Source organism: Ursus arctos, unplaced genomic scaffold (assembly GCF_023065955.2).
Source record: "Ursus arctos isolate Adak ecotype North America unplaced genomic scaffold, UrsArc2.0 scaffold_37, whole genome shotgun sequence".
Lineage (NCBI taxonomy): Eukaryota > Metazoa > Chordata > Mammalia > Carnivora > Ursidae > Ursus > Ursus arctos.
The window spans coordinates 17,973,406-17,996,929 of NW_026623053.1; the positions used below are offsets into that span (position 1 = coordinate 17,973,406).

Consider the following 23,524-nt stretch of genomic DNA (forward strand, 5'->3'; position numbering starts at 1 on the left):
GGGCTATGGGAGTGAAGAAGCTCAAGGCTCCCAGGTGAGACCCAGAGCTAGGGGAACGTTCCAAAAACCGACCAGTCACCTGAATTTCGCAAGGAAAATCAGCTCTCTAGGAGTGTAGCTCTGGATGGGAGCCTCCTTCCTCCCTCATGCATAATGGGTCCATAAAATTAAATATATAAATGAAACAAACCACCACAAAACCCTTACATTCTTCTCATTAAATTGCTTATGTTTTAAAATAACAGCTCTTTGGTGTGAAAGAAAGAAAAAAACTGACCTGGGACATGATTAGACAAGCAGAGGAGTAACTAAAATGTCATGAGAGAGAGGGGAAAGAAACTAAAGAGCTCTCCAATTGAATGCGTTGTTCCTTATTTCCAAGCAGTGCTTTGGGGGGGGGGGTATTTCCAGGTTGTTTTTCTGGATTTCAGGGATTTTTCTTAAAAAGCCCCTGATGTAATCTTGAGGAAAGAAGTAAAAAGTCAACACAGAGAAACATCACACTGACTCAGGCCTGCCCTAGTGTTGGCCGTTCTGAACTTGATCTTGATCTGAGTTGACCAGCATCCCACCTGAATTCCGAGGTCCTCAAGACCTATTCCATGTAAGCCCTTTTCTTCCCAGATTTTGAGGGACAATATTCTGCTTTTACATGGACTAGAACATAGAAAACCCCAAAATATCATGAAGTGGCATCTAGAAGGAGGGAAGTTTCTCACTTTCTGGGGCTACAGAGGGGGAGTTTATGTTCAATGTGAGCTTTGCTCTTACATTGTAGAGTCACAGCTGACATAATTGGAGAAATGAGGAAGTTAGAAAAAAGAAAGGTAGCAAGTGAGGATTTCCCCCTTGTCAGATTTTTAAAAAATGTTTATAGTAGGAAAATGCATGCCTTTTACAAGTTAAAGTTGAAATGGATGGGTATTTTCCAGCTCCACACAGCGTGCTAGAATGATGACTGGAGGGGGCAGTGGGAAGGTGAGGGCTGCGGTCTGAGCTGTCCAAAGTTCAATGAACCGAGCTAGACTGGGAGCTAAAAGAGAAACACCAATGAAACCATTATGGTCTTAAATGTAACTATTTGGAAGAAGAAAACCCAGAACACCGAAAGTAATCTGTTATTAAATGTTATTTGGATACACCAAATAGGATCAGTGGTAGAAACTAAAACTTGCAGAAACGGCTGCTTTAAAAACAAAAACAATAACAAAAACCTTATATCTCCCCAAACAGATTCCATTTCTAAATGGGAAGGTTGTAAAATCTCCCAAGTTGTTTCATTTTATTACATTCTTACTCTCATGAGTTTCTATTGATGTTAATGATCCTATTTGAGAAAATCTTATTTCTAAATTTCAGCATAATTTAATGACCTATTTAGCCCAAGGTAGCGTACAAATAATCAACTTTTGCACATAATTGTCTTGAACTAATTAGACATTATCTTAAATCCATTTAGTTGCAAAACACATTTTACTACAATCCAAATAAGCAATTAAGATTTAATTTTTGAAAATAAAATATTTTTACAAATTTTTAAACAGCTATTAAATAATTTTAGCAATTTTATCTTTCCAATGAGTGTTTCCTCTTGACATGTTGAGGTATCACATTAAAATACATTATAGCTAAATGTTCTACAATATTACTGCTAAATCAACAGAAAACCAATTGATCTTGAGGAAAGGTTAATTAATTTGGGGTACAGGTCTCCTACTTTGGTCTGCATTGAAAGGAATTTGTATTGATCACAGAAAATTTTTGCAAAGAAACTTAATAAGCATTTTTGTGGAATTGAGATCAATTTTTTAAGTGCTAACACAGCAAGATTTTTAAATTTTATCACTCCAGGAATTCTTTTCTGCAATGGCTCACTCAAATCTGTTATACTCCAAAGAAAAGTCATGTTTTTTATACTTTCAGTGAAATCAGTCGAGTGTTCTAGGCTTCAGAAAATGAAAACAGAAGTTAAGAACTTTAATAATTTTGTTTGTTTAATCCCTCCTCCCTTAATAATGCTCGCCAGTTTATTCTGCTATAAAGAGTTCACGGAGGGACAATGGAAATTAAATTTTATCTGTGACGTAAACACCGTAATAGCCTTCATGTAGAAAACAGAGCGAGCTGCCTTCTACTCGGGAACACGTCTAAGTTGTGTAGTTTCTGGTGAGCTTCTCCCCTAGCTGTGTTTAGTTGTCTTCTCTTTCTATCAGTAAAGAATGTGCCAGGCCCAGAACAAGGTGAAAGTTAACATTTGAAGTTCTCTTCCCCAGGACTGTATCCACTCCCCAAACATTCTTTTTCTCCCTAAAAGTGCTCGGTGGTGGCGTCGTCCCTGGGTCGGAGAGCCTCGGGAGCTTTGCACTGGAGGGTCTGCAGGAAAGCTTTTTCTTCTCACTCCCTCCCTCCCCATCCGGAGACCCCTCCCCCATCTCGAGGGAAATTCCTCCATAAAGCGAGCCCGGTGGACGGCGGCTGAGCGGCCGGCAGCCCCTTTCCGCCCCCATCTGCAGGAACGAGTGTCCGAGGTGAAGAAATATAGAAATTCGAGGACGACGAGGGGGGCCGGAGGGGGTCAGGGAAGGCGGCGCGCTCGAGGAGGGTCGTCGCAGCACTCCCTCGGAACCACAGATGTTTTCCTCCTGGCCCTGGGGCGCGGCGCCCCAGCCCCGGGCGTTCCGGCGTTTGTGTGTCCGGGTTTCCGAGGAAGGGATTACGCAGCGGGAGCAGCCGCGGCAACGCGGGGTTGGGGCCGCGGGAGCGGTAGAGCGACGCCTGGCCTTCTTTGTTGACTTTTAGGTCTCGGGCTCGACAGAAGATTTATTCGCTGGGAGGGGAAAATGCCCAAACAATAAAGAACTAACTGCACTTGTCACCCCGAGATGCCTGCGGTCCTGCTCTGTCCCTTTTCCCCGGCAACCGCCCGCCGCGGCCGGATCCTCGCCCTTCCTAACGCGCGGGCCGCAGCTCTCCCGGGCGCGGCGGAGCGCGCGCAAGGTGCCAGGAGGTGCTCTACTGCTCAGGGGTGGCAGCAAGGCGCGTGAGAAGCCCACGAAACCAAGTCCCCGCGACCCACCATTCTAGCTTCTCAGGCAGGTTTCCAAAGTGGCCTCTGCCAGCAGCCTGCGGCGCCTCGCCCCCCGCAAGCCCAGAAAAAGTCTCTGCCGAGTAAGAGAGAGAGCGAGCTAAGGCCCACTTAAGCCTGGCGGGTGAAGGCAGGACTTGATATTGCTAATATGTTAGAGAGGGAAGGGAACATCACCGAGGGGGACGCACGAAAGACGATTTAGATTCAGTGAGGCTGGTAAATTTCCTCGGCCCGAACTCACGTCCTTATGTTACATTTGGAATTCGAATTTGCCAACGCGTTTGTTTACCCGCTATATAAATAAGTATTGAGATTGAAAGCTTTTTCCTCTCTTTGGGACTTTAATGTCCTTCATGCCCTCCAAATTAGATTTTGAAATCATTCAAACCAGTTATTTCCCTCTCCTCCTTTCATTAGCTGAAGTGGGGGGGGGGATTTCTGGATTTTTCTCAAGTGCTACATGCCACCCCTTCTCTCATCTGGGGAGGCAATTACGCGATAATTAAGGGACTCACACAGCTCTTTTTATCTTGTCCGCAGTGTGGAGTGGGGCGATCAAAGTAAAGGCTGTCCAAGTTCAAGCCCCCGCGAGGATGGAGTTCATACACAAGGGCTCAGGCAGGCTAGCCTCTGCTTGGGCTGGTGTTGTTATTGTTGATGTCAATCCGAACAAGACTTACAAAGAAATAGGTGGACTGGAAAGTGAGCCTACTATCAAAGGAGATTAATGATTTTGTGATCTCAAGCAACTGTAGGGGTGTGAAACTGCATTTAAAAGCTTCTTAGAAGGCAAACAAATCATCAGCTTTAAGTTCTCAGGAATATTTTTAGAAACAATATTTTTAAAGGTATCTTCACAAAATACAAAATAGCAGCTATCCCGAAATATCCTGGTGGCACAAAGCTTCTCCTGCAGGAGTGATTTAACTCGACTCCGCCTGGCCCCCTCCAAAGCTACCATGATGGTTAAGTTTTGTTTCTTTTAATGGAAAAAAAAAAAAAGAGTTCAGGATTCTCTGTTGTAGACAACTTAATTTTATCAGCCACATCTGATATTTTACTCTCACCAGAATACTTCACAAATAAAGGAAAATTAGACATTGAGGAAGGGGGAAATGTAGTTATATTAATGAATTTGATTTCACTGTGGACAGACTCAAAGGAAATAGAAGTCTTAAGCTCATGTCAGAAATTAAACCCATTACTGGGAATAAATAATCTTAAAAATCTCAATTCTTGGGATATTAAATCAATTTATCTACCCACTTTTATTGAATTTCTTTAACTACTTTTTACTACCTTCATGTTCATATAATAAACATAAACAAAACAATTTTGTTTTAGATCATTTTCCTTTTTGTCACTTATACTCAGTGCCGGACTTTGGAAAATATCATTTTCAGAATACCTATTTTGGATTTAATTGAGGAAAATAACAGAAATACTTTTTTGTTAACATTTGATTTATTTAAAGTCCTTAACTGCAAATGATCAAGAACATATTCCACGGCTTAAAATTTATCATTTTCGTTATTTAAATCAAAATATTATAATTACAATCACATTGATAAAATTAACATTTTTAATTTGTAATTTTAACCATTATTTAAAGCAATTTCAACTATAAAGAAAAAAAAGGACTAAACCATGCAATAAATTAACATTGAGAAAGCAAAGAAGAATAATGAAACCCGTCTGGCTATACTAACACCATGTCCAACCGTGAAAAGTGCATCAACACTGAATGAAACAAGCACACGACGGCAATAATTAAAATGGCCACAATCAGTTGGATTTTGGAATTTTGGACCAGATTTTGAAATGCCACGTCCTAGAACTTATCTCTCCTCCAACATTGTAATATTCCCTTTTTTCCTGGAAAAAAAATATTATTTAAATGGTATAGATACATAGGAGCTAATTTTATACATGTTATGTGACCTCAGAATGACATGACAATGGCACTCTGCAAAGCAAGGAGCAGAGTTACTGAGGATGGCAATTCTTGAGGAATTGATTCTCAGGGCTATATGTGGGTGGCGAGGACAAGGGAGGTGGGTGTCTTTGTAACTTCTTGGTCAGGCAACTCTTGAAAATGTACCATGTATATCACCTACCTATTATTCCTACGTGTTATGCAAATATATGGAGGATGTCTACATATTTGAGCATGTGCATAAATAAGTTCGTACGTAATATATATGTATTTCATTTTAAGATGTCTGCTATCTGAATGTATCAGACATGGAAGCAGAGTGACAAATGGCTCTGATGTTTATAATCAGTTTATGTTTTGCTGCATAACAGCAGTATTGTCCTTCAAATACTTTTAATAGCGCCTAGTGTCTACTTGTTTCTTCACCCTTTCAGTTCTTATGGTTAAGAGTATTGCCATAGACCTGTAAACTTGTGGAGGGTCAGGCGAGGCGGGGTGGGGGGGGAGCACAAACAAATATTTTACAAGTTTGACCATCTTTCTTTCTTTCTTTCTTTTTAAATAAATCCTGCACAGACTAGAACGTGTCTGGAGAGGAAAGAGGGAAGAAAGGGAGAGGAATAAGGAAGTAAGAGGATTTTATATATACATTTGAGGATTGTTAAACTTTGCAGGAAAAAAATTTGTTGTTTGGGATTGGTTTTCTTTGTAATAATATACACAAGGCATTTCGAATACAATAACAAAGTAACAGTCCTTTGCACTGGGGAAAAGATTGTGCACACACACACACACACAAATGAAATAAAAATAGTTGGGATTTTATTATGCTGTTGTTGGCTTGGTATGTGTGGTTTTGTTTGCTGTTGATTTCTCTCTCTGTCTCTCTCTCTCTCTCTTGCTACTAGCATGGCCATGCCACACAAACCCCCAGTCCCAGGGAGCTAGGAAGTGTTTAGGACGGGTCTGGAATACACACCTTGGTAGTAGGCCGGCTCCAGGGCTGAGGGCTCGATGGGGCTCCTGGTGGCCACCGAGGCGCTGCCGAGGGGCAGGCTGGCGGGCAACGCAGCGCCATAGGGCGAGTACTGTAGTGCCTGCTCATAGGCCTTGAAGTCCAGCTTGTGCTGCTGCTCCGAGGAGGACATGAGGTTGTTGATGGAGAAGGGGTGGTTGAAAGAGTAATGGGGGTCCCCTTTCAGGTGCAGCTGGGACTCGTGGGGTGCCAGGCCATGCGCCGGGTGGGAGGGGGGCACAGATACCAGTGCCCCGGGCCCGGAGCTGATCGGGGGCGCAGCCGAGGAGGATGGAGTCTTCAACTCCGAGGCGCCCCCTGTCGCCGTCGCCCCGCTGTGGTCCAGAGTCTGGGGGCTGGCAGCCGGCCCGGGGGCCGGCGCGCCCTCTAGCTGGCCTGCCTTACCGTGCACGCCCCGATGAAGGGGCGAGTTAGCACTGGGGTTGGCGGCGCTCGAGGGGTCCTTGCGGCTCTCAGGACCGCCCTTGGCGCCGCCGCCGCCGCCCCCGCTCCCGCTCCCGCCCCCGGCCCCCGGCTGCTTCTCACACTTGAAGCGTTTCTGGCGGCGCAGGTAACAACCGTTCTCAAACATGTTGCCGGAGTCCGGGTGCAGCGTCCAGTAGGAGCCCTTGCCCGGCTTGTCCGGGGAGCGCGCCACTTTGACGAAGCAGTCGTTGAAGGAGAGCGAGTGCCGGATGGAGTTCTGCCAACGTTGCTGATTCTGCCGGTAATAAGGGAAGAGGTCCATGATCCACTGGTAGATCTCGCTTAGCGTGAGCATCTTGCTGGGCGCCTGCTGGATGGCCATGGTGATGAGCGAGATGTACGAGTAGGGCGGCTTAGCGTGCGGGTAGCTGCGCTTGAAAGTCTTGGCGTCGCCGCCGCCGCCCGCCCGGCTGCGGCCCAGGTTGGACGGCGCGTACGCCATGGGGCTCATGCACGGGTTCATGGCAGCGGCGTAGGGGCCCAGGCCGTTCATGGAGGCCGCGGGCTGCGCGCCCATGGCGCCCATGCCGCCCGGGCTCAGCGTCGTCCCCATGGCCGTCACGCCCGCCGCCGTCATGCTGTTCATGGCGCCCGCGGAACCGCCCGGCATGCCGGCCACGGCGCCCGGACTCAGGCCGGCGCCCAGGCCCGGGTTAGCGTAGGACATGTTGAACGAAGCTGGGGTCATGTTGCCGCTCGTGGTCATGGTGTTCATGGTCATGTAGGTGTTCATGGAGTTCATGGAGCCCAGGCCCGAGTTCATGTTGCTGACGGGCACGGAGGAGTAGGCCTGGAGCGGAGACAGCGAGGGAAGAGGCCCCGAAGGGCGGCGTTAGTAGTGGGGGCCGGCGGCCTACCGCCAGGGGCAAACGCGGAGACGTGCAGAGAGCGCTTCGGCAAAGCATGGGACCCCCCACCCGGGGCAAACCGTCAGGCGCCCTCCCCAGAAAGAGCAAAGAAATGTCTTGCGCAGCAGGGGAAAAATCTTATCTCGGCAGGCATGAAAGACAAGCGCTCACAGAAAATATGTCCCCAGGAAGATGTGTAATCGCCTTACATGCCAGGCTCAGGGGCCGACTTCTAGGTCCCCTCCATCGCCTTCTGCTTCCACGCCAGTTGGTATCCCAGTCTCCACCCCAGACCCGCCTCAGCAAAGCCCTTTTGGTTAAAAGGGGTTAAACTCCGAAAATAGAATTATTCTCTGACTCTGCTGATTCACCCCCACCTTATCGGGTGCGGTGGGCTCGGCGGTGTAACCCCCCCCCCCACTCCCCGGGGGTGGACAACAGAACACCAGCTCTGTGCCTAAGTCGCCTAAGCCTGCCAGGCCGGGCTGGCCGCATAGTAGCCTCTGCTGTGCGGGGTGGCTGTTAATTAAACTCTCCCTGATAGAACTAATCATTCATGGCCATATGACCATCCATTTCTCAACAACTGGCTTGACTGCCTTAGCAGTCTTCCCCAAATGGTGACTTTTCGTCATTATGCTTAGAAGGAGTGTTTTCCATTTACTTGTAGCAACTGTAATATTTATTAAAAGGGAAAGAAATTCAGAAGTTAAATAGGTTTTGGGAAAAAATTAAAAATAGATCTACAAGAGGAGAGGGGGCAAAGGGGAGTGCATAATAATATCAATGTACTACACATAACTTTAACTTGACTTTACATGTACATCTCCATGAGCCATCCAAAAAGTTGCACTAATTTCGTTACCTATTTCCAGCCCCATAACATTTGAAAAATTTGGTGACACAATTTGTCAAAATAATCTATTTTGTTTTCCCATACTGATATGTTACCATGGATTATTTCAAAGCTTGGATTTAAAATCCCACTTTAAATTTCTAAAATCAAAGTCTACTTATTTTCTCTTAATGCTATTCTATTTCCCAGTTCTCAGCTTTAACCTACAAGGAAGTTCTTTCTATAGGGGATTTCATTAACTAGTGGGTCGAGATGTCTGCATCTGAATTAAACCCAAGGAAGAGTTCTGTGCTCATTTTTAAATTATCAGTAGGAGAAAACCCTTACCAATAGCAATTTGGGAATGCACTATATATGTTAAAAACATAGAGCCCAGAAACATAAAAACGTCTCTAATAATTTAATAAAAGTAATATCCTTGAATTTTTTTTCACCAGCAGATACAATTTCATTTGAAAAAATAAAAGGTGTACAAATTTAACTAGGCACACTCCACTATGGTATGCAAATAAACTCAAGCTAAGTTTGTGAATACATAAATATACAAATCTAAATAAGTTAATTGCCATAAAAATATTCCCTGATTCTATATTTTTCTGTCCATGTCTTAAAGTATTTTTTACTTTCGTTTTTTCTTTTCTTTCTTTTTTTTTTTTCTTTTTCTTTTTTCTTTTTTGTCTTTTTCCTCTCCCCAAGATTATCGAAGGCCATTTCAATAAGCGTTTTTAATAATGGTGAGCTTTTGGGGAGTAATTGCCAGCTGTTTCCAGAGAAATACTTTTAGTAGGTGATGGGCCCGCCTGTACCTGGTTTTCCTCACAATCCCTTTGTGCACATTGTAAAATAAACCACATGAACGTGCCACCAAGGGGACAATGAAGAGAAACAGGTTCTCCGTTCGGGGTGCTAGAGGGAAAGTCAGTTCGCACCAGCGCCACCCAGCGGTTCCAGAGTAGAATGAGCACACTTCTCCCCAAACAGGGCTTTTAAAGAAGTTTTATAAAATTTCGGAATCGATTCATTATTAAGACGCTCAACTTAACGGCGGCGCGCTTTCATCTGAAGGCATCTGCGAATTCAAGCGTGGGAGGAAGAGGCCGCCCTGCTGGAAAACTCTTTCTTAGAGTTACCTCCAACTCTTGCCGGCGCCCGCCCGCCAATCCAAGGCACCCCGGGCCTGGTTCCGGCTCCCGCTCTTAGCAGAGAAGAGGCAAGCTCTTTCCAGAGCGGGTGCTTTCAAAGCCCAGAGTTTCCTAAAACCCTCTGGCCCGCTCCAAGCGCCGAGCGCCGCCGGGACCCAGTCTCCCCCGCGGGACACCGGATCCGGCTCCAAGGCCCGGCCAAGGCCTGTCCGGGAACACCTCGGGTGGGCACGCAGCAATGGCATGGAGGAAGCGCCCCCAGCCCGCCAGCCGCCCATCCTGCCTGGCGCCCGCCTCTCCGGGCCTCCGCCGAAACGGGTTCCGGGAGCGTCCCGCCTGCTGCCCGCCTCTCACCTCCTGTGTGTCCGCGTAGTAGCTGTTCCAGTCGCTGCTCTCATGCCCTTCCATCTTCACAGTCCCTAACATCCTGGAGCCACCCTGCCCGATGCAACCATCCAGCCCAGTGCGAAGCGACGGGCGGCCGCGCGGCGCAGGGCGGGGGGCGGGGAGCCGAGCAGCTGCAGTCACCCGAGTGCCCACGCCAGCCCAACGCCACCCTAGCGAGGAGGAAGCCAGGCGCTGCGGGGCGCGGCGTGCACGGCGGAGGCGGCGCGGCGGGCGGGGGCAGGCGGCGGCCGCGGAGCGCGGCGCCCGGGAGCGCCTCCGCGGGAAGTGAGCGGGCGGCCTCTGCGAGACGAGTGCAGTTGAGCTGATGTGGATCTTACGTCGCTCGAGTGCCCACCTCCTCGTCCTCTCCCCATTTGTCCGCCGCACAAAGACGCTCGCACCTACAAAGCCCGAGGTGCACCTGCGAGGCGGCCGCCCGCCAGTCCAGCCGCCGCGCCTCCCGCCCAGCAGCGCTGCCACCGCGCGCCCCCTGCGCCCCCTCCCGCCGAGCCCCCTCCCTCAAACCCGGCCCTCACTTTGTTTGCAAAGCAGCGTAATTGGTTTAAGACCGGAGCCTGGGGAAAGAGGGAAATGGGATTGGGGGGGGGGTAACCCCCTTTGGAAGAGGAAAAAAGAAAAATAGGCGGGGCCGGGCAAACTAACGAGGGTTCTGGATAGGAACAGCGCAGCCGGAGAAGGGCTGGGGGCGGTGGCGTTGGATCCCCGGCTCTCCGGGCCGGGCCAGCTAAATGACCCCAGAGTCCCTCCCCAGGGGGACCCACCATCTTCCGGGGGCCGCCGGCTGCAGTCCCATCCCGTGCCCCTCCTGCACTTCTGCCCGCTTCCAGTCCCCACTGTACTGATTACTGACCCAAAGTTCAACCCCGGGAGACTGGAGAATACAGACCATCCCCCCTCCCCCGACTTCAGGCTTGAAAAAGGAGAAAGCCCCAATTTTGTCCCTTCACTAGAAACTCGGCCATCTGAGTCAACCCAGCCGAGTGACGTTGGGCCTGTCTGGGCTCCTGGCTAGCAGAGTGGAGACGCTGCCACGAAACCCGTACCTGCGGCTAAGAGCAGGTGAGTCAGAGCACCGTTTTATATCTTTATGACATAACTTTTTTTTTTTTTTTCCGCCTCGGTCCGCTCTACTTCCCTTGTCATCTGTAGCGATCATGAAGAGGAAGAGACTGAGAACAGATGTCTGTGTGATAGGGCAGGCGCACCCGAGTCGGGCCGTCCTCCTCTGCCCAGCTCCTCCTCCTGCCCCCCTTCCGCAGCCCAGGGGACTGAGCTGGAGGCGACCGTCTGGTTTCTGATAGGGAAAGGTCAGGGGGAGGGGACATCTCCCTAAATGCGCGCGTTAACTGGGAGAGCATGAACACAGGCGCGGGAATGCATCTGCTCGGCAAGAGAGGTGCCAGGCTGAAGCCAGGGATGGTCTGCGGCGGTGCCGGGTCCCATCTCTCACCAGGAGGGGGTGAGGCTAGCACCCCAGGCGCTTGCTTGGTTCCTAATGGGTCCTGGTGGGAAGTTCCCTCCAAAGCAAAGTCTCTTGGCTCCTCTGAGGCCATGGCTAGTGGATTGCCCACAATCACTTTAGTTGGAGAAGGACCAACTAAAGTGATTGATAAGCACCGAGTTGGTGATAGGCTGTGGGATGGTGTGAGTTTTTGAGTATATTTCTGAGTGTATGAATGTGTGTAAGCTTCTAAATGAGTGTGGCCATGTCTGTTTCTAAGTGTGTGGGTGACCAGTGTGTGTCCTACCCTGGGTAGAACCCACTAGTTTTCCTGAAGTAACAACAAGATAAAATCTTCCTCAAATAACTAAAAATCTGCAAAATATTCTTGTTTGGCAAAGTTTTAAGCATGTTATTAATCTCATATTAAGAAATGTGTTTTAACTTGTCTTTCAGATAGCTCCCCCCCTCCCCCGTACTTTGTTCTTTTAAATCTTTCTTCCTTGAAATCTGGCAACAGAATCACGTTAAATCCTTGAACCAAACAAATCTCTTAAATCAGCAGGGGAGCCTGAGAGGGTGAAGATGTGCAGTTAAGGAAATAAAAAAGATAAAAGCATTGGATTACAATTCCTTTTTTTAACAAAAGTGGAGGGGAGAGAAATGTCACATTGTAAGGAATGGAATGAGAGTGAAATTAAATCCACCTGGAACTCAGAGCAGGCGCCCTCCCCAACTGCAGCCTGCCCCTGTGACTGCAAGTCCCATCAGTTTGTGTAAATGTATCTGTAAATGTGTGGATCTGCACGGATTTCTCAGAGCCACCATCAGAAACTCATTCTTTTGTGCAAAGTTCCCATCAGCAGCAGGACCTTCGTTCCATTTGTGAAGTACACGGATGCTTAGCTTCCTTGGCCTGTTCCGGGGGGACTTTCAGTGCTAATGAGCTTCCCTGTTCCTTCCCGCGGTGATTCTCCAACGCCCTCTTGGCTCTTCTGAAACATCGAGCATGACTAGGGTATTTTCTATGGGTAGTAACAACTTACTAATACCTTTTATGGTACTCAAAAAGCTGATGCCTAAAGGGGGGGTGCTATCATTTTATAGGGGGTCAATTAAAACATCAAATATTCTTTCACTTTTAGCCCACTTCCTAAACCTACTAGAGCTCATCTTAAAAAAAAAAGTCAACTTAAGGAGAAGAAAAAACGCCTATAGCTGGGTATCCAAAGTAAAGTTTTTCCAGGGCTTCTTCAAAGTCCAAGACTGGTGGTGAAGAGTGGACTCTGCCAACTTTAGAGCCTTGATCCAGCGTGGGAGCTCCTGGGTCACCGCCCGGCCAGGAACGACTGGGCTCACAGCACCTCCCGTGGTGTGTGTGGGGAGGAAGGGTGGGCGCTGAATCCTCCCCCACGCGCCCCCAGTGAGCACCGTCGGGGGAGTCTGGAACTCCGCACTCCTCTCTTGCCTGAGATTTTAGTTCACGGAGCTGACTGCCTGAGACCAAGAAGGAAAGGGGCAGCTCGGTTAGCCCCCAGCCTCTCTGCGTCTCAGTGGCGATATTCCAAGACACCTAACACATTTAGGAAGCGAAGTTCTAAGGTACTCAGATGCCAGCCAGTCATTTCTCGGAGTTTTAAAAGCGAATCATCAGGGTCGTGCCGGGTCTTTGTTTTGGAAAATAAACAACAAACAAGCAAATATATGAAACAAAGCTGCTGTCTCCGGGCTACTGGCCATTAGGTAGCCAGGTGACTTGCCGGGTTGCTGCAGTCTACTCTTTGGTTACAAACCCCTTCTCCCAAGTAGGCCCTGTCTACGCTTTTCAGAAGGCTGTGCTTTGCTTTCCGGGGAGCTGGACCTGTCTTCAGCCTCGGGGAGGCTGGGCGGACTCGAGGCTTAGGGGCCACGAGGGGAGCCACGTGGCTTCTCCTGGGGCGTCCCGGGCCAAACCTCCTGGCTAGGATGGGTCTGCGCGAGCCTAGGGCGGCCCAGGTGGAAGGGAGGGCATGCTCCTCAGGCGGAGGAAGCCGGAGCCGTGAGGAAGGTGGCGCGTGGGTCGTCCAGGTGGCCTTGGGCGGAGGAAGCGGCTCCGCCCTTCCCGGAAGCTGCGCCTTCTACGCCTTTGGGGTCCGCTCCTGGCTCAGTCTGGCTGTGGCGGCGGGCGGGACCAGAGTCGCCGGCCAAACAAGGCCACCTCCTCTTCCCTTTCCCCGTGTTACCTGGCTGGGACCCCTTCCGCAGATCTTCACCGGGGCAAGGGAGAAGCAGAGGGTGACGACGGCGAGAGGCAGCTCGCTCCTTAGGCCTTCGGCCCAGCCTGCTGTCTGTGGCGGCGCCGGGGTCCTTCCCGTTTGGCAGGAGTGCGGGGTGGGCAGAGAGCAGAACCCGGGGCGGCGGGCCTCTGTGGTGCCCCCTGGAGCCTCCCGAGGATTTCCCTCTGTGGTTCTCCCTAGTCTGTCCCTTATCTCCGCCGACCTCCCTCCTTCCAGGGGGCTGTGGCCAGGTCCCGACTGTCGCGGGCCCAGCCACCCTCGGTGCAGGGTGGTCCGAGTTCCTCCTCCGGTCCCCACCTGCCACCCAGATAAGAAGCTTACATCCGTTTGCGGGGGAGAATCAGATGCTATGAAACTAAGACCTGTTGCCTTTCACGTGGTTCAAAGAGGACCTGGACTGGGAACCCGAGTCGGTTTAGGACTGAGGAAGGCCTGGGAGGCTGAAAGCAACTGTTTGCACTTGCGCGTGACCGGCCTCCGCTGGCCGAGGTGTGTGTCCGAGCCGGGGAAGGGGCCAGGGCGCCGCGAGAGGGCGGATCCCAGAGCCTGCCTTCAGCCTCCCGCCCGCCACGCGGGAGGCGCGGCAGCCCGAGACTTGGGGGTCCACCGATGCCAGTCTGCGGCGCAGGGGGCTAGGAGAGGAGAAGCACCGAACTCCTGTCCCTTCACGGCCTCTCTTCTTTTCCTTTACCTTTTTTTGTTTTCTCATACCTTCCCTTCTCTGCCTTTCCTTCTATCACTATGTTACTAATCAAGAAATTAATTCACAACTCACAAGGCGTCCGACCCTCAGTAGGTAGGGGCCCTGGCCCTGGGACCACATAACCGGCCTCGTCCAGCAGCTTCGTGCGGAGAAATCTAAGGATCCCGGCCGCAGCCTGGCCGGATGTTTGTGCTGGGAAAAAAAAAGAAAAGAAAAGAAAGAAATTCTAATGAAACATTTTAATCCCAATTCTTTAGCTCTGGGTTTGTCCTTTCCCTCACTGCTGCTGGAGCCGCCGCGGGGTTTCTGAGCTGCCTGGGGCGCGGGCCTGGGCTGGCGGGCAGCCGGATGTCGGAGCCGGAGCTGCTCCCTACCCAGCCTTGCCCGCGGGCGACAAAACCGTCTCCCTGGCCCTGAGCTAGCATTGCCCTGCCAAAATCAACTCGCATTTTCATGTATTCAAATGAGAAAGATTGGGAAGGGCGACCTGCCCTTTTGGGCAATCACTAGCCTCGGAGGGAATAAGTGTCCCATTGGTGCCCGCAGAGAACGGGAACCTCCCTTCCTCGAGGCCTGGGTAGCAGACGTGGCGCCCCCGCCCAGGCCTGTGTCCCCAGGCAGTCGCGCATCTCTACGCAGCTCTGTTCTCCGAGTTAACCGACTGCTTTATTCACAGTGGTCACTGCCAGCTCGAGGAAGTGCCTGGTCCAGCTAGTCTCTCCTCACCCCGGTGCAGCGCTTCAGCGCTATATCTGCTCATTGATGCCCACACTTTCCTCTAGCTACTTAAAAACTGTTAGGGTTGGAGTCCTAGAAGAGGGACTGGAAATGGACGCTCCAGATAAAAGTTGGAAAATTAGGGAGGAGCGTAACAAATTTTCGGTCTGAGAGAGGGACTAGAGATTGAGGCCCTACTGTGTGCCACAGACTGGATGGGTGCTTTGAGATCCCGGCATTTCCCCCCACGTGCTGCTCCAGGTGTGCAAGAGTGGGGAGCCTGAAAGCCTGGCAATTTGACTCTACCCCACTGGCAGAAGTTGGGGCTAATAGGAAGCCAGTGATGGAAACCCAGAGCCTCAGAGAACTCTAAATGCCATCCCTCTTCTGGAGGCTGCCATCTTAAACCTAAATCCTTCCCCAACGGTGAATGAGTATTTCGCTTCTCAGTCCCTTTACTCCACCCCCCCATCCACCCATCTCCCCCCCACCACCACACAAGCACACAGACACACACACACACACACACACACACACACACACACACACAGGCGGGAGGTTTCCCACGGCCCCTCACTTGGCCCTGGTGGTTTAACTTTAGCTATTCAAATGTGATTACCCTCAAATTTACATAGTTTCATTTAACAGATGCTTTTATAAAAATAATATAAATCGTATCCTGCATTTGGTGGGAGGAGGTAAAAATGCATTCTAGCCAAGCTTTTTTCATTGTATCATCTTCCTGATTTCCCCCCGAAGTTTAAAACTGTTCATTGGACTGACAAAAAGACTAATTTATTGGCATGGCTAGAGGGAGGTTACATTGATTATTTAAAATTAAAATTCAATTGGAAGACACTGGTGAGTGGCTGCTTCAGGACTTCCAGCAGCTATTCCAGAGCTAACATCAGAGGAAAGTTTTGTTTTAAAAATAGGGCATTTGTCTGGAGTTGTTTGATTTTCCTGGTCCTATGGGTCACAGAGTAAAACTCACATTGTAGTGAGTTTGCTTTTAAACAGAAACACTAGGAAGAGGTCTCCTTGGCAGCATTCCCTTTTGCTGGGATACCAGCAAGATTTGCAGGAACTTTGACAACTTTCTAAACGCAGTCATCGTGGTCGCCTACTGTAAATGAATCAAAGTAAGGAAATGCAGCTGCCAACATTGGGCGTTACCTGCGGTGTCCAGGGCAACTTCCTGGGTCTTGGTGAGCGCATTGCAGGCGTCCCCAGTGAACTGAGCTCTGCTCTGCTGAGGTCCGCATCTTAATCTGCATTCCTACCAGGGGTGTATCGGTCTGTACAGCATATTTCATTTGTGTCATTTTAATTTTTTTTTTTGTCTCCCCCACTGGACTAGAAGATCTTGAGGGTGGGGCCCACAGTCCCCACTGCCAGAGCAGAGCCTGGAGCGTAGTAGACTTTTCAATAAAGATTTGTTGACTCAATCAATAAACTAACTGCCCCAATCCAGATGCTGGCCAGGCTGGTGTCAGCTGGGAAAAGATGCTGGAGCCTAGAAACCTTATCCACTTGACTCCAAAGTCTCCAAGTAAGAGGACACTAGGGACCCGACGTACCCCAGGGGGCTGTTTAATGAATGGACCAACAGACAGAGGAATGAATGAATGGATGGATGGACAGATGTTTCTGGCAGAAAGGCTAGGGTCTTGGAGCCCTGTAATACCTGATTCCAGGCCCACTGGGCATGGCCCCCTGGCAGCGATGCACGATTTTAACCAAAATCATCTGTGATCAAGTCGGAATGCCCCCACTTCACTGGTTTCTGGACTTTCGCAAAATCAGCAGGCCCCCTCCCCCCCTCGTTTGCCTATCTAGGGCCGTCAACGTGAGACCAAAGGCAAATATTTCACTTTTCCCTGGCTGTGAAAATGCAGCAGCAGAGCCTTTCAATAGCAGATATTGATTAAAAAGTTAAAGAACCCCATCAACTTTCCATCAAGCAGAATGTTTCACTAGGAGCTGTAAAGGAAACGTCCGTGTTTGAATAATATGTTTAAATTGGCAAGCAGATGAAGCCGAGCCCACGCAGTGAGAAAGAAAAGCCTTGCAGCAGGGCTCTCTGCGAGTCCGGGGTTGTGTGCCGGGGCTGACAAGCACGTGCGCGCTGCGCTCCCACCCTGGCGCTGGAGGGCGCCTAGGAAGGCAGGCCACGGGTTGGTCCGGGTTTGCCTGGCGAGAGTCACTGAAACGATGATCCTCCCAGGGGCCAGGCACTCAGCGGGCCTTGGCGGTGGCAGCGCGCTCGAAATTATCAGCCGTTTACCTTAATTGCCTCCCTGTCTTTAGGAGCCGAAGCATTTTATTCCACACGCTTTCCCTGTGTGATGTAATGATTTTCTTAAAGGTCCACCCAACCTCTCCAGATCTGCCGTGTTGTTGCAAGGTATTAACTGGAGACCTCTCGTGTCAACTTCTCCTCCCGAAGTTTTATTTGCCAGGAAAGCCTGCGTGGGAATCCTTGAGAGAGGAAGCCGCTCTGCCGCCTTTTCTGGGCTGCTGTCACTCGGGAAACTACCTGGCAGCGCGATACCGCAGCTGCTTCTGTGACTTTGATGTCCGGTCCCCCTCCCCCCAAGCGGCACTGGGTGGTGTGGGGCTCAGCCTCGGCTGGGTGGCTGCCCGCGTTCTGCGCCACAAACTGCGTTCAGACCACGCTCTCTGCCCTTGGCCGCTCCCCACAGGCACCCCGGTCACCGCAGGCAGAGGAAGGGCCTCGGAAGTCAGGTGGAGCCCCACTCGCCTTGGAAACTTAGGGTACTAGCAGACCTAATGTAGGTTTTTCTTTCAACAGCTTTCAATGATGAAGTTGGTGGCATGGATCCCACTCTCCTCACCGCGCTGGCCTCCTCCCGCCAAAATACCTTCTATTGTGAATCTCTAGACTCCTCTGACCTCTTCATGACCCCCCTCTCACACCCCGCCAAGAGAAGTGGTTTCAATAAATAAAGCGCGGTGCTCAGGTTGAAGGTCAGTTTACATTGGGGCAGAAGTTTCTAGAACTCCTGCAGGTGCTGGAATGGGAATAAACCAGACCATCGTCCTAAGAGATGAGAGAGGATATGAGGAGATGGGAACCGGTCTCAGAGTGGGTAGGAGTAGGTGGTCAGGAGCTTGGTGGTGATCCAGTCACAAATTCGTGTTCCAACCATTTGAGCTCAGATTAACTGGGGAATCCTGGGCAGATCCTTCCGGCCTCAGTTTCCTCCTTTTCCAAAAGAGCTTGGACTCGATTCGTTCGGTTCCAGCAGCGGTCTTGTAGGAAGGGAGTCTGGAATGGCTGGAGCAAATCAGGCCTGATGACAGCCCCTCTCCTCCACTGTGGGGATGGAAACCAGTGAGGGTGTGAACGTAGGAAGGAAACTGTTATGGTGATGGGGGTGAGGGGGTGGCTCTGCTCGGGGAGTGGGCAAAGCATCTCTCTCTCCCTGAGGGACCTAAGGCGCCGGGAGAACAAGCCCTAGGGAGAAGAGTTCCCTCCCTTTTGCTCTGGTTTTGTGTTCTATGTTTCATGGTAACTTTTGGGCAAAAACCTTTCCCTTTTTCACTTCCCAGCATCTCCACAGACAACAGTCGGTAGGAGACAGCAGAGAGTGTCTTCCAATTCTCAAGCCCAGGCAAAGCCTCCTAGCCTAGGAGGCTGCACAGTGTTCTGCTCACTCCTCTGGGCAGGACTGGTGCCTCCGAGGCTGAGGGTCTCTGAGACTGTCTCTCTTATTATCCACATAAGCTCCAGCCTGGCTTGTTTGTGTGACGGACAGGGACAGTAGGGTTTGTGCTTACGAGCAAGGGATTTGGAATGAGATCTGGATTTCATTCCGTACTCTGCGGGAGGCTTGCTCTTTCTGAGCCTCCGTTTTCTCAACTGTAAAATGGGCTTATTAGTACCTACTTCATACCATTTGAATACAGAGTAAGTGCACTGAATTGTAACAAATACAAAGAGCCTTCGCAGAACTCTGGGAGCCTCGGCGGTGCTGGATGCTGAACACTTAGTGGCAAGTAATGCGGCCCTGCCATCTAGGTGCGCTCGCCCCTCCCCCTTACAGGTCTTTCGCTGGTGGCCGCCAGCCCAGCTCCCTGGATGCTGTGGTCCCTCGGGCTACAGTCGGGCGAGGAGGGGAGAGCTTCTTTGGGGAGATTGAACGCCTGGTGGTTCGCGGGGCCGTGTCTCATCTTCCAAAGCGACCCTGCCTAGAATGCTCTCCCAATCTCCTCGACCTGGGGGACCACTTTCTGTGGAGTCAGCGATGGCAGGATCGGGCTTCAGAAGCTAGTGTGTGACTCTCCCAGGTCCCCGAGATGGTAGACCCGGTTCAGGGACAGTAGGTGGACTTGCCCCATCGTCCTGGCTAAGGCAATCTCAGTTAAGACCTAGGGCCTGGATCCAGCAGGCATCCCAGTTGCTGAAGGGAGTGAGTCTGGCCTTTTGGGAGGCCATTCCGCCCTCTGCATCTGAACTTGGGGAGCATGGAGATGAGAAGGCAGGACCCTTGATTCACCCAGACATTTTCTTCTTTCTCCCTTGGACTCCCTTCTCCACTTCCCCTCTTGTGGCCAGAGTTAGAAGAAACCACTTAGGACTCATTTGGAGGAGTATCACTCAGGACATTTTCTAAAATACTCAAAACCCAAGATGACATTACAGCAAAGAAACTTTCATCGATAATTTTAAGAACTATTAGACATACATGCCCTTAAAAAAGGGACTTCCTGGGAGTCCCTTTCATCTGAAATGAAGTAAACATGCTGGGCTTATGATGGGTCCTTCAAATATTAAAGACTTGGAATATTGCATGTGCAAGAAAACTTAGTGGGGTGCCAAGTCTTCATTAAGAAAAACCAGTATTGTATATGAAAAGACCAAATCACAAAAGACTTTTGTCAGCTACAGATCCAGTTGCTGAAGTAAAGATTCACGGATTGCTTAATTCCTCCTGTTAAGGGAGCTTAGAAGAACTGGAGCTTCAGGGTGGATCCCTGGGGCTCACACGAACAACAACCCACATTTCAGACAGAGCTTGGATGGGTTAAGAAGGTCCTGTATACAAGGCTCTGATAAGTTTTTGAATTCCCCTTCATTTAGTAATCAGAACCAGGTGGATAAAATAAAATATTCCTTCAGAACAGAACAATAACACATCTTCAAAGCTGATTAATTTTTTTTGGATTGGTACTGGGGGAGGTGCATTCAGGGGAAGTGGGCTGGTACACAGAAATCTCAGGCTGCGAGCAATTTCTGGCTAAATGCAGCTTCTGTTTTTACAGCTTACTTAGGGAGAGCTGTTAGTTTTTCTAAGCATAAACCAGGCATTGGTTCTCTAAGCTCAATGTTTAGGCTACAAAGCACATCCAGCAGTCTTACATACCTACCTTTAGAAAAGGAATGGTTTTGACCTCAAACTCAGCAAACTCTCTGGTGCATTACCATACTTGGAGAGCACCTAAGCAAGCCCTTTGGAAGTATAAAGGGGAACTGGAATGCTAAATACCAGCCACTATGTCCTAGAAAAATAAATCCTTAATTCTCAGCCAGGTACACCTGCTTTGGACCAGGCTTATTAGTGTTATTTGTATCTTTTCTTTTCAAATGGATAGTTTTACTCACAGAGTTTTCTTTCTGCTCAGTGCTTGCTATTTTTATCTAACCTTAAAAACCCTGAGATCAGGCCTGGCGCCAGACTTTTGAGGCCCCCCAGGGAAGTGTGATGGCTGGCTTCCCACAGGTCCCTTTCTGAACTCTCTAAGCTCAGATGTTAGAATCACGTCAGAGTTTGGGGTCTCGAGGGAGGCCTAGCCTATGTTAAGTAGATCGCCAAGGGGTAGGAAGGGTGAGCAGGGTGTGAGGAGAAGGGTGAGGGTAAGCAGTGCCAGGGGAGGACCTTAAGGCAGAAGAAGCTGTTTCAGTATATTAGTGTCTGTGGATTAAAGCAGTACAGTAAACTTTGGGTAATACTTTTCTGGTTATTCTCTGTTTTTCTCCCTAGCCCCCTCTTCTTTCTACTCTATTCTCTGTCTGTGTTCTCTGCACATATTGTCCAGTTTTCCTTGCCTTTGGGCTTCCAATTGGGTTCAGCCAATGTCCGGGCAATGGTGCAGGAATGAAGGGTATCTAGCAAATGGCATGACAACAGAAATCTATGAGTGACCCTATTCCTTCAGTCCCATGCAGGAACTCTGTCACAAACCTTGTAATTCGATTGGTGAAAAATGCATACCATTATTTTGATTTGCATTTCTGAGATTACTACTGAAGTTGAACGTTTTTATATTTCTACTGGCCATAAATACTACTTCTCTCGGAAACTGCCTTTCAACACCTCCCTTGGTCAATTTAAAATTGTGAGCTTGTCTGTTTCTCATCTAAAGAATATTGAGCCTGTGTTTGTCATAAATATTGTGAGTTTTCCACCAGGTTTTCATTTGCATTATAATTCTGCTTATTTTTCAACACATAGATGCTTTAAAAAGATCCATCAATATTTTAATTAGAGTTTCTGCCTTTTATGGTTTAATGCTTATAAGTCTTATCTATACCTGCTACTCTTGTGCGTAACAAAATCTTGCAACCAGTTGGAATTTATTTTGGTGCATAATATAAAGTCAAGATACATATTTTAATTATTTATTTTCCAAAAAGACCTCTGGATGGGTCTTAATTATGAAGGGGCTTGAATTCCCTTTGGAGAACTTTGCAATTTGTTCTGTGAGCATACTTGAAGGTGTGGAAGCTACAGTTTTGGGTCTTCCTTTACTTGCTATGCAGCGAATCCAATAAGAGGCTCCAAAACTAGAGGACAAGAGGACTGGTAGGTGGTGGTTTGAGAGACAAAAACTAGATGAAATCATAGTGTTTCAATGATTGAGTAGTTTTTAATGCCCTTTTCTAGAAGATAGCACTGAAAGTACTAACATTTTCATACGGAGCCATTACAATCTCATCAATGAATTTGAAATGCCTTTAGATCAGTTAAGTATTCCTTCCTTTCCTTTTTCCTTTCTCTCTTTCCCTCACTCCCCCCCCTTCCTCCCCCCTCCTCTCCCTCCCCCTCCCTTCTTCCCTTCTTACTTCTCTCTCTGTTTCTCTCTTCCTATCTTTCTTTTAGACCTAGAATAGAGTTCCTAGCACAGAATTGATTACTAGCTAGGTGACCAAAGGTAAACCCTTGATCTCTTTGGACATCAGTAACTTATCTGTAAAATGAAGCTAATAGTATCTTAGCTCATGGATTGTATTATCCTATGGTATGATCAGCTGAATACTTTGTTACCATTTTGTATTATAAAAGTATTAAGAACAATGTTTATTTACCATTTAAATTGCTTCCTGACCATATGATAGATATGTTTCGGGGCTACATTAATTTAAAAATTTTTCAAGTTTAGGAATATGGCCTGTATGTTATTTTTACGCAGCATCCAGGATGATACCAAGAACAATTCACACTAAGCACTTTGGTTCTTTGCTTATTATTTTAATTAGCAAAGGGAAGCAATGTATTTATTGTCCGAAGGGGTTACTTCCACACTTGGAGTGAAGTGTCCTCAAGGAGTACCCGCAAGGCAGTGGTATGTGATGTGGGTGCAATGAAACCTCAGGGACAGCAGATCTTTGTAGAATGCCTCTTCTCTTCTGGACACTCAGCAACCATTTTTGAACTCATATTGGGGAGTAAAGTAACAAACCTTTGTTTTTTTTTTTTTTTTTAAAGATTTTATTTATTTATTTGACAGAGAGAGAGACAGCCAGCGAGAGAGGGAACACAAGCAGGGGGAGTGGGAGAGGAAGAAGCAGGATCCCAGCAGAGGAGCCTGATGTGGGGCTCGATCCCAGGACTCCGGGATCATGCCCTGAGCTAAAGGCAGATGCTTAAGGAATGAGCCACCCAGGTGCCCCAGCAACAAAGCTTTGAGGTAAGATTATTATCTCCATTTTACAGAGGAGGTTGCAGAATCCCAGGGAGCAAAGCTACCAGCACAGTTGGCAAAGCTGGGTATCCCTACTGGGCCTTACGTCTGTAGAGTGGAGCTTGCCTCAGGGAGGCCTGAGAATGTCTGAGTGCATCCATCTCCACAGTCGGGCTGCTTCGAGGCCCAGCACCTGGGAATTGTGCAGCAGAGCGTTCTTTTATTTTGAATTTCTGGGAAGCATTAGTCTCAGAGAGGACTTCCAGAAGATTTTATCTGCCACTTTCCTGCTCTCATTAATAGTTGCCTGAGTGTTTGGAAGGGGAGAGATTGGTAGAAAGTAGAGCAGTATAAAATAAACACTTGAGGGCCATCGAGTGCCAGGCACTGAGCAGAGCACTTTCATTTACATGATGGCATTTAGTTGTTTTTTCTGTTTGTTTTTTTAAATAATAGTGAAATATAATGCAGGAAAACAAAGGAGAAAACAGTGGTATCACAAAGAGAAAACTCAAGCAGCCATCACCAAGGCTAAAATGCAGAGCAGTGCTACACCCAGGACTCCTCCTTACAGTGTCCACTCCCTCACCGTCACCTTCTCCACTCCCAAGACAGCTACTATTTTGACACTTACGGTTATTACTTTTTTGTACTTTTTGTAATACAGCAGCTGAGCATG

General features: G+C 48.8%; 3 protein-coding genes across 4 annotated transcripts in view; 2 read left to right on the plus strand and 1 right to left on the minus strand.

The window, feature by feature from the left end:
• Nucleotides 1–4,587: 4,587 nt before the first annotated feature.
• On the minus strand, nucleotides 4,588–10,183 carry FOXA1 (forkhead box A1). 2 transcript variants are annotated; one of them, XM_026513525.4, is made up of 2 exons: nucleotides 9,726–10,183; nucleotides 4,588–7,315 (listed from the first exon to the last, which is right to left on the minus strand). In XM_026513525.4, exons 1-2 carry the CDS (start codon nucleotides 9,795–9,797, stop codon nucleotides 5,969–5,971), a joined length of 1,419 nt encoding a protein of 472 aa, XP_026369310.2. In that variant the 5' UTR covers nucleotides 9,798–10,183; the 3' UTR covers nucleotides 4,588–5,968. The 2 variants fall into 2 exon arrangements, with proteins under 2 accessions (XP_026369310.2, XP_044245403.2); XM_044389468.3 differs by lacking the exon at nucleotides 9,726–10,183 and adding an exon at nucleotides 7,583–9,711.
• LOC130542552 (uncharacterized) lies at nucleotides 6,493–15,450 on the plus strand. The gene is made up of 2 exons (XM_057306417.1): nucleotides 6,493–6,766; nucleotides 10,730–15,450. Exon 2 carries the CDS (start codon nucleotides 13,186–13,188, stop codon nucleotides 14,245–14,247), a length of 1,062 nt encoding a protein of 353 aa, XP_057162400.1. The 5' UTR covers nucleotides 6,493–6,766; nucleotides 10,730–13,185; the 3' UTR covers nucleotides 14,248–15,450.
• Nucleotides 15,451–22,677: 7,227 nt separating this feature from the next.
• TTC6 (tetratricopeptide repeat domain 6) overlaps nucleotides 22,678–23,524 on the plus strand; it is a 190,640-nt gene continuing 189,793 nt past the window's right edge. The window contains exon 1 of the mRNA XM_057306418.1: nucleotides 22,678–22,851. The gene's annotated coding sequence lies outside the window, so the exon portion shown is untranslated. The remainder of the gene's footprint in view (nucleotides 22,852–23,524) is intronic.